Source organism: Sceloporus occidentalis, unplaced genomic scaffold (genome assembly GCF_023333645.1).
Source record: "Sceloporus occidentalis isolate IW3139 unplaced genomic scaffold, rSceOcc1.0.p SCAF_6, whole genome shotgun sequence".
NCBI classification, from domain to species: Eukaryota; Metazoa; Chordata; class Lepidosauria; order Squamata; family Phrynosomatidae; genus Sceloporus; species Sceloporus occidentalis.
The window spans coordinates 43,994,434-44,004,517 of record NW_028316986.1 but is presented as its reverse complement, the minus strand read 5'-3'; the positions used below and the strand labels follow the sequence as shown (position 1 = coordinate 44,004,517).

The 10,084-nt window shown below is 39.5% G+C and overlaps 1 protein-coding gene across 1 annotated transcript in view; it reads right to left on the bottom strand.

Annotated features, from left to right (window-relative positions):
- Positions 1–448: 448 nt before the first annotated feature.
- Positions 449–10,084, bottom strand: part of CAPN14 (calpain 14) — a 55,526-nt gene continuing 45,890 nt past the window's right edge. The window contains exons 15-20 of the mRNA XM_089529440.1: positions 8,205–8,269; positions 6,261–6,329; positions 5,460–5,538; positions 3,814–3,930; positions 2,699–2,754; positions 449–1,624 (exon numbers count right to left, since the gene is read on the bottom strand). Coding sequence (XP_089385566.1) covers positions 1,598–1,624; positions 2,699–2,754; positions 3,814–3,930; positions 5,460–5,538; positions 6,261–6,329; positions 8,205–8,269 — 413 coding nt within the window. The 3' untranslated portion in view covers positions 449–1,597. The remainder of the gene's footprint in view (positions 1,625–2,698; positions 2,755–3,813; positions 3,931–5,459; positions 5,539–6,260; positions 6,330–8,204; positions 8,270–10,084) is intronic.

The window sequence follows — 10,084 nt, the reverse complement described above, 5'->3', positions numbered from 1 at the left end:
ATCAGACCAGAGCTCTCCTTGGAAGCTAAGATAATCAAGTTGAGACTATTGTACTTTGCCCACAAATGAGAAGGCATGGATAACTAGAAAAAACTATAATGCTAGGAAAGATAGAGGGTAGAAGAAAGAGAGGAAGAAAACAAACCAGATGGATAGACTCAATCGGGGGGGTTATGGGCAAGGGCTTGCAGGATCTGGGCAAGGCAGTGGAAGACAGGAATTATTGGAGATCTCTCATCCATAGGGTTGCCATGAGTCAGAACTGACTCAAGGGCAGCTAACAACAACAGCAATAAAACCATTATTAGTCTTTCTGATAAAAGCATTCGAGGCAGTTTAGCAAAGTAATAAATACAATCGCAATTGAAATAGTAAATGTCATAAAAACACAAAGCTATGTTAAACTTTGAAAGAACATTGAAAAACTGAAAGCAGCAATGCAACCATACCAATTTAAAAACAGAAAACTATTTATTTACTTATTGCACTTATATCCCGCCTTTTCTCCTAAAACTGCATCCAAGTCTATAATACAGAAAATCAATCAAATTTTTAACACTTCCTTGAATTTTTAAAATAGATCTTCAATAAAGTTCTAAAACATTCAAATAGGGAGCTGGGAGGTGAAGGGAGATTCCTGGGAATGTAAACCTTATACACTACCAAAAAAAGGTCTTGTTTCTTGTAGCTGTGCATCTCTTCTCCCATGATGACACAGCAAGGGTTCCAAAGTCAGTTCTGAACTTTAAGCAGGGTCACGTGAGAGAAGATTGCCCTTGAGATCAGAGATGCATCTACACTTCACAAATTATGTAGTTTGACACCACTTTAAGTGGGATGTGTAGTTTGGTGAGATACCAGCACTCTTTGGCAGTGAAGTATAAAGACTTTGTAAAACTTCAAATCCCAGGATTCCATGGGATAGAGCTACAGCACTTAAAGTAGTGTCAAACTGCATTATTTCTTGGGTGTAGATGCACCCAAGGTGGCATTACAGTATATCTTGTAGGGCATTTTGTCTGTGATGGGTTTTTTGTTGTTTTTTTAGTGAAATTATAACAACACATGCTCTGATCCAAAACCTGATTAACAGCAAAGATTTGAAATGATACATGGCTTAACACAGATAGACCTAACACCTGTTTTAATTCTGACATAAATAGACAGCTGGATTTATCTACAGATTGACTCAGTATTCATCTACATGCTGACTCACTGTTCAACAATTATTTGAATGAGTCTGCTCTAGCTGGGACTAACCAACAAGATGCCAACCAGTGTCTGAATTTCCCCTGCTCCTATTCAAAAACCTGGCTGAGCTGTATCATAGATTTAGCTTTAGAATAAAGGCATTTATTTAACATACTTCTTCAAAGGTGATTGATTAGTATGCTAAATGTATGTTCTTCTGGCCATTAAGACAGTAAGTGCTTGAGTCATGAGCAATCCCCAAAAGGTAATCATGAAACTAATAATAATGAATAAAATCTCTCCAAATTCCATAAAAATAGCAAGTCTGGAAAGTTGATAGAAAATTGATAAGAAAGTGCCTCCTATACTCTTTTAAAGGCTAACCAACTCTTCTCTTTGCTTCAGTTCATGAATAGAGGGTCATCATCATCCACTGCAAAATAAGAAAGTGAAATGGATTCAGTTGTTTAATCCTTCTGCAGATAAGGAATTTAGACAAGATCGTCACTAGGGAGGTGCAGGAGATGTGGATCACAGCAGGCCACACTTCAGAGGGATGTGAACACCCAGTGAGGTGGTCACTCACCATCCATCCATAGACCACTCCCAGCCACTCCCTCCACCAGCCAGGGTGCCTATGGTGTCTACTGACTGGGCCAGGAGAGGAAAGTGATGGTGGCCAGGGAAGGGGAGGAGTACATGGCCACCACTGAAGCTCACCCCCACCCCATCTTATCAGTGGCTGCATGGACCACTTTGCCCTCCATTTTGTTGTCATCCTTTTCCTGGCCCAGTCAGCAGCCCCAACAGTCCCAAGAGGGCTGCTGGGCAACAGAAGCACCCCGCCCTCACTAGCAGCCATAGTGGGCAGACAGGTGTGCCAGGCAGCTTGGCTAAGACAGGGAGGGCAGCAAGGGTAAGAACAAATGGCAAGCACTTCTTCCTGCCCCCTTTAGCTTCTCCTTCCACTGCCCCCTCATGTCCCTTCCCCTCTTGCTCTCTCCCCCCATGTAGTCTGGAGAGCTGTCTGCTTTGAGATGACAGCATGAGATAACACACTGGGCTGACACCAACCCTAGTAATGCCACTGAGTTTACATTGGGGTGTCCCTTTCTTAAAAGAAAAGTCTTGGCCACAAGAAACATATAACACCTGAGTAGCTGGAGCAGCCAATAAGCAGCATGTATTAGTGGTGGATTTGGCAAATTGAAAAACCGAGAGGGCTCCTGTATCTTATGCAGAAGAGGTAACTTCAGCATGTGTTGTGTGTTGCTCATCTTACAACCAGGTAACAAGCACCACCTCCTGAAATTTCCTTTTCTACACAACTATTAAAGGTTCAGGAGCTTTTTCCAGTTTTCACTTCAGCAACCCTAATGATTGCCACAGCAACACTCGATAGCATTATATGAAAACCTTGGTACATATATATCAAGGATTGATAGAGCAAAGACTATAGAAGAAAAATAGAGTCTGATCTCTACAAGAGCTATGTATATGTCCTTACCTCAGATTCTTGGAGATATATCCCTTTGCCATCTTTACTCATATTATGAAAGGCCTCTGTGAAGAAGAAGAAATGAGAGAAACTAATTTGTTGGTTCACAAAGAAAAAGCAAGGTCCATTGCTGCCACCCTGGGATCAGAAAGAGTGGGATCAGCTCTATATAAGATATGATCATGGGCAAAGTATGTTTGCAATGTGATCGCTAGGGCCCCTTCATTTCCTAAAACCAGCTTGCATCTCTGGGATATTTCGTTCCATATATGGTTGGAATCTTCACTGTAAAATCATGAGAAATTAGTGCAATAGTTCTTTAATTACTGCAAATGTTCGTATCTCCTTTTCTGTGGATGGAATTATATATTGATCACTTCCAATCTTTGGGCCAATGCTTTGTTTTCCATATTTGTTGGCAGATTTTAATTAAAACACAAAGAGGATGAATGAAAAGATGGCAGCAACTCCTTGGGGATAACCAAACATGAATTAATTCATGAAGACGTTGCTTTTTGCTAACCACTCCGGTGTAGAACCCGTGGAGAATAAACCCAAATCCACAAATCTCTTCATAATCAGGAGCAAAAGAGCTAGAATTTTAATGACTTGAATATGGGAGAAAGCAAAATGGATGGATTTATTCATCCCTAACCCACTCTGTTTTTTGGATGACTCTTTGTGACTGGGGAGATTATTTCACAGTTTAAAAAAACAATTTACCATTGCCGAATTCAATTTGAATTCGGGATACATCCAGATTTTATTGCACACATTTTTGCCACTGATGCTGCAGGGTGAGTGCATCCTGGGTAACATCCAGCTGGAATCCGAGTTCAGCTGGCTGATTTGCAAAGCTGGGAAGCTCCGAGTTTGGCTAGCTGAACTCAGAAATCTAGCCAGATGTTACCTGGGATGCACCTGCCTGACAGCATCGGTGGCAAAAACATGTGTGATAAAATCTTGATGTATCCCAAATTTGAAATGAATTTGGCAGCAGTAAGTCATTTTTTAAAACTGTGAAATAATGTCCCTAGTAACAGAACTAGGAGGCCTAAACCAAAGTGTTTTACAGACAGGAGACCTAGCCAAGAAACACATATAGTCAAAGAAGTCCTGCTCACCCATCATGAGTTCCAGACGCAGCACAAAGTAGGCAAAGCTGTCAAAGGTGATTTTCAGGTGAGGATCCCCATAGCGGAATGCCAACAACCTACAGAGTTCATTGCTGAGGGAGATACCTTTACAAAAATACCCCCCCCCCCCAAAAAAAAAATTAAACTTATTTTCTGTCTTCCTTTTACAAACATGATGCAAATAGTTCTAGACTTGATTATATATCACACTTCTATCCCACCTCTCCTCTAAGGAGGTCCATGACAGTGGGTAATCTTAGAAAATCATGTTTTATATTTAAATCAACCATGTGTGAATTTTACACACAAATAAATTCCCCATCAGTATTTTCTTCACCAAAAACAGCTTTTTCTGTGCAGTGATTAGTATTCCTGTATTGAAATATTATTTTCCATGCAGAAAACACTGTTTTCTGCAGAAAACCACCATGTGCTAATTTTGCATGGAATAAGTCCCAAACTGCAAAGATTCTCATCAGGCCAGGATTCTTCTCATCGGGGTTCTTCAACATTTGAAATACATTTAAAAAAAAAAAAAAGGAACACATTTTCAAATATTTTTAATGTTCTTTCCATTCCTGTTGGGAGCATGGCTGTCCTGATGAGCACAAGCACTTCAGAATTTACCTGTACACCATTAAGAGGATTCAGCTTAATGGCTGAATGCAGATTTGAGCCTGAATTTCTGCAATACCATATTGTCTCTCATACAAAGACAATGGTAGCAATAAAGATGATGGATATTACACTTCCAGTTTTGATCTTGTCAAATGGTACAGTAAATAAATGGCAATGAAGTCTACTTTCATTTCTTTTCCTATATAGTTTTTAGGTATAGCATCCATAAACTTGATTTGTTAATTTCAAATTAAAATTAAGTTCATTACATTCTAATGAGAGCAGCATTAAAAACTACACTAATCTCATCTAACAAAGCTACATATATTTTACAATCATTCACCTTTACAGCCATTTTAATCAAATGTATTTTTAAAAAAACTTTGGGAGGAAAAATTAATCTTCTGAATCTGTTCATTTTAAGGAGGAAAACCCAGTAGGTCATATCAGACCCAGACACTGGAAGTTAATAATAGTTTTAAATGTCTTCCATATTCTTTGTGTGCAAATAACAACTGCTTCATATCAAAAAGGTGTGAAGTTCTTGCCAGACAAGAATGTTGTCTGCATTGGTTTCTATCAGAATGGGAAAGTGCAGCTCCTGACATGCTTACCACTCACATTAAAAAAAAAAAAAATTAATCCAAGCTGTGTTGTTGCTTTTAAAAACCGGAAGTAGTCTTCCAACACTTTCTATTTCGTTTTGTTGTTATTTCTTTGGGGAAGGACATTATTGCTAATCTATGAGGCCCCTGGAGAGCTCCAAGAGATGGGAAATGGTCATGACATTTCTGTGTTCAAGGTATTACCATTGAGCTATAACCATAGCCACTATTACTCCCCACTTACAGTTTATCATTTATGAAATTTAATCAGTACAGAAACTTCAAGAACAAACATTTAAAGGACTCAGATGTTTTTTCTTGTGAACTCTGCAACCTCACTGCTCCATATCCAACTTAAGAATAAAACATGGATTCTGGTAAAATGTTATGAAAAATAGTTTCAATACTCACCAATATCTTTTACAGCTGCATGCAACTCAGCTTGTTCCAAAGTTCCTGTTTGGTGAATGTCTCTTTTTCGGAAAATGTCCTGTCCGAAAATATTTATGATAAAGATGAAAATAAAATCACTGTGTGGAGGGCCACTGTCCTCAGTAATCAGCTAGGCCTTCCTTGAGCAGAGTTGTTCCTTCTCATTTATATGACAAACATATAACAATCATATATCTAACTGAGGACAATTGAGAAGCAGAATAATTTCCAAGGAAGGCTGCACAAGCCAAATGGAGAATGTCCTTGCAAACCCATCCTCAGAATTTACTAGCCTAGCCTATCCATACACTGCCATATTTATAATTTCTTGTCTAAGATGAGGGATGAGAATACAATGTATGTTTGTCCTTTTTTTTGGTGACAAAGGTTCACAAGGGACCTTCTATTTAACATATCCAGGTTCAACAATGAGGCTTTACTTTACAGAATCCTAGAGCCCTCCAGTCACCATGGCTACAGGGGATTTTTTCAAGCTTTGTTTCTGTCACCTTCAAAATGATGCCACTATGGGCAGTGGCAGTAGAACTGTCTTATGCATAACTGTTGCCCTCTTGTTACCCCTTCTGTGCCCTCCATAGGTGAACCAAAGGACTAGTGTTAATAGGGAATGGAACATGCAGTTGTCCATTGTAATTCCATGTAAAGCTGAAGCCAAAGGTGAGGAAGCCTTCAAGTCATTTATCTCCACCCGCTGAAACTTCACCCCTTGCCTGCCATGCTAATACCCATAACTTACTCTTGACATGTGTCTTTCTGTACCTGGTAAAGAAGCAGCTTCTTCCACAGGATTCTGAATTCTTGAAGGCTCAAAGTACCAGTGCTATTAAGCTAAATTGTGTTGTTAAGATACATAATATTAAAAGAATTTCAAGGGAAGGAGGAAGAGAACAAAATTGTAAAAAAAAACCAAACACAAATATGTATACACACATATATAAATGACTTCACTGCTCTCAGATAAAAAAAATCAAATGTTTCCTCGGCGTTGCTGTTCTTAACATATGGAATATAATCAGAGAGAGAGAGAATTACAGAGACTGATGGTTTAGCTCGATCTGAGAGCGGGGAAGCCTGATTATTTGGATTAAAAATACAGAAACCCCTAGGGATTTATTTATTCATTTCCTTCTGTGTTTTCGCTAAAAAATGTGACCCACAAGCTAATGCACCCAAACTCATAGCCATATATTGATTCCAGGGGTCTTTCAACTCTACTTTAGGAGCTGTTCTTCCATTTCCTAAAAATCAATGAGTATTTTCTCAGTGATTTCAAAGACAGCAAAACCTGCCCCTTCATAAGCAGGCAAGGGAGTGAGTATTCATGGGAGGAAAAATACACACACACTGTTTACTCATATGAATTATTTATAAGGGCAACTTGGTTATGCAGACACATCCCAGCACACCGGTCCTTCTTAAGGGTCTGAGCCAGGTTGCCAAGCATGCTTTAAATACAAATTAGAACACAAATGCATATACACACAACACCCCAGAGGGGAGCCTCCTTTCTCCCTTACAACTTAGTGCACCCACCATTCCTCTTGGTGAGACAAGTGTGTTCACACTCTTTCCAAAGTTTGGATATTTAAAGTTATGGTTAAATGAGGCTAATATGACTTTTCTTATGAAATACAGCAGGCATCCCCAATCTGGTCTCAGTGCAATAGCCTTGAAGGGTCCAGACCAGCTAGTCTGACTCTGGTCAGCACCTGGACAGGAGGCACTCCAAAAACCCCTCATTATGCTTTCTTTATGTTCTATCAAGCAAGTAAGGCAGGATATCATTCATATATGAGAGTGCATATGTATTAGGCTTTCCCTCAATATGTTTTCTTGACATTAAATCATGGAAGAAAGGCAGGATATCATTCATACACAGTGGGGCATCATTATCCATAGGCTTCTCATCTGTGTGTTTATGCATCTGCAGATGGCAAGCCCTCATTGTCCCCAATTGTTTGGGCACATGCCACCACTGGGGACAAAGGGACTTGAGACCCCATGGTCTTTGGTATCTGCGGGGGTGGTGGTGTGGTGATGGTGGTGCTGGTCCAGAACTTATCCCCCACAGATACCAAGGTCCCACTGTATATGAGTGTATTGGTATTAGGATTTCCACATCACATGATCTGGCCCATCTCTCTGGTCCTCAGGGTTAGGGAAGGAATCTCAGGACAAGAGTGTTGCATTGAAAATATTTTCCCCTGTGTCCTGCAGTGCTACACTGCTATATCCTGCTTCAGAGTGGCTGGTGTAGACATTGCAGGTAGACACTGGGCCATTTCCTCGCCTCTCCTCCCAAAGTGTGACTGGTCACTCAAGGCGATTTCTAGGTTTCAGGCTTTGGCCCTGAAATCTCAGGGCCTGTGATGCTCTTGCCCTTAGTTCTCTGTGTGTATGTTACACTCACACACACACCACTACCTGATCTTACAGCCTGTTATCTTAATAATAATAAACAATAATAAAATTTATTTATATCCCACCTCTCTACAAAATGCAATCTTCCTTTCTCCTCCCCATGCAGTTATTTTCCTACAGGTAAAAAGAGCTGAATTTTTATTGTTCAGGACTGAGAAATGGTTAAAGAAAGGGATGAATCCCTTCCTTCAGTTCAGTCATCTCCATAGGGAGAGGCCCGTAAGAAATAATTATAATTATAATTAGTATGCAGCAAAGTGGTAATAGTCAAAGGCAGGATACATCTAGGAGGGCCAAGATACTCTGACAGGTATCCATCCTAAATCTTAACCCATAGTTTTGAAGACCTGGAAAGGGAAAGAGAAAAAGCGTAAATGTTTGTTTTAATTTTATTAATATGATTATATCCTGCCCTATATCCAAAGAACTCAATTTTAAAATTTTAACATATTAGAACAATAAAATTTATTATCTAAAACATATTCAACTACAAACAGTTTAAAACAAATTAAAACAGTTTAAACTAAGCACGTGAACAAAGTGAATAAAACTGTAAGAGTGTTTTATGTTTTGAGACTTGAAGCCAATGTAAACACCAGTCAGGCTTCTAAGGGTGCATCTACACTGTAGAAATCATACAATTTGACACTACTGTAACTGCCCTGGCTCCATCCTACAGAATCCTGGGATTTATGATTTTGTGAAACACCAGCAATCTTTGGCAAAGATGGCTAAAGACCTTGCAAAACTACAGATCTCAGGATTCGCCCCCCCCCCCTTTTTTTTTTTTGTGCTTGAGTTGTCCCTTGCATAGCTCTACTGGCTTCAGTAGAACAAGGACATGGATAAATCTGACAGTTTTGTGTTCTCCCCCCCCCCCCTTTCTCTGCATTTTGCAGAGGCAGAGATAGGCGAGTTTAAAGTATGGAGGCAAGCTTTCATAGCGATACATGAATGACAAGAAATGAAACAGAAAGGAAGTCTAATCTTGTTGCAAATCATGATTATAGATTGCCTGCAGACTTCCATGGAGGAAGCGCCAGGCTCATAACTCACGGATCCCTTCTCTACAGCAACCTACGATGTTTTAATCTCATTATAGCCCTGTTTATTAAATATGAATCATGCACTGTAAAGTTTGGAAATGAAAGCCTTAAAATTGATTGCCTATGAAGAATAAAAGATGAGCTGCACAGCCTGCTTAGCTTCCTTATAGATTTCCCAATGGCTGATGGGTTACTTTGGGTTTGGGAAGATACTCAAGAGCAGACAAAGAAAAAAAAAAGACCATGCACCCACACTCCTGAGGAAGCTAAAAAGACAGGCAACCCTTAACAATTTAAAGCTTTGTGATTCCCACCCCCTTTCATTTGTGTTTACTCTGAACCTGAGCCACAAAAGCTTTTATCTCATTAACTTTCTCAACAGTTTCAGAGCTTATCCATTTATGAATTAGAATTCAGCTAGCCTGTTTATTGGTTATTCTCACTGATGATTGTTGATTTGTCTGTTTGTTTTTACGCTTCTTTTTATTCCACTGTGGAACAGTTAAGATTAGAAATGCTGAACCATTTTGAAACTTGTACCTACAACATGCTGATTATTATTTTTAAGACATTTGTGTAAAATGTTTTTAAAGATACACCTAGGAAACTGAAATATGAATGCTGCAAATATTCTCGTTAAACCATGAAAATATATTTTTAAAAACTCAGAAAGGCAGGACATTCTTTTAAATGAAGGAATTGGTGGTGTTGCTGTAATCCAAGATCCTTCATAAAGGCCACAATGTGTATCTTTGGGATGATGGTGCTACATCACTGATTTGATATGCAGCTGTGCTAGCAAATTGCAACAAGGCACAGCAGACCACGATGAAACATGTCCCACTGTACAACCTGTCCATATGTGCAATATGTCCTGATGTGCAGTGTGTCCAGATGCACACTGGTATATGTTGTGCATCACAACACACTGTGCTTTGAGACACATTGCACATTGGAACATGTATATTGGGGTCATTGCACAGCAGCCATACAGCTGACTCCAATTGCCCAATGAGCCCAGAGATGTAGTTACATAGCTGCTCCTCTCCTGAAAAGATGAGCATTGTGCAACTTTGCAATGTGAGCCATGACTAGTACCACAGTCAGCCTTCCATA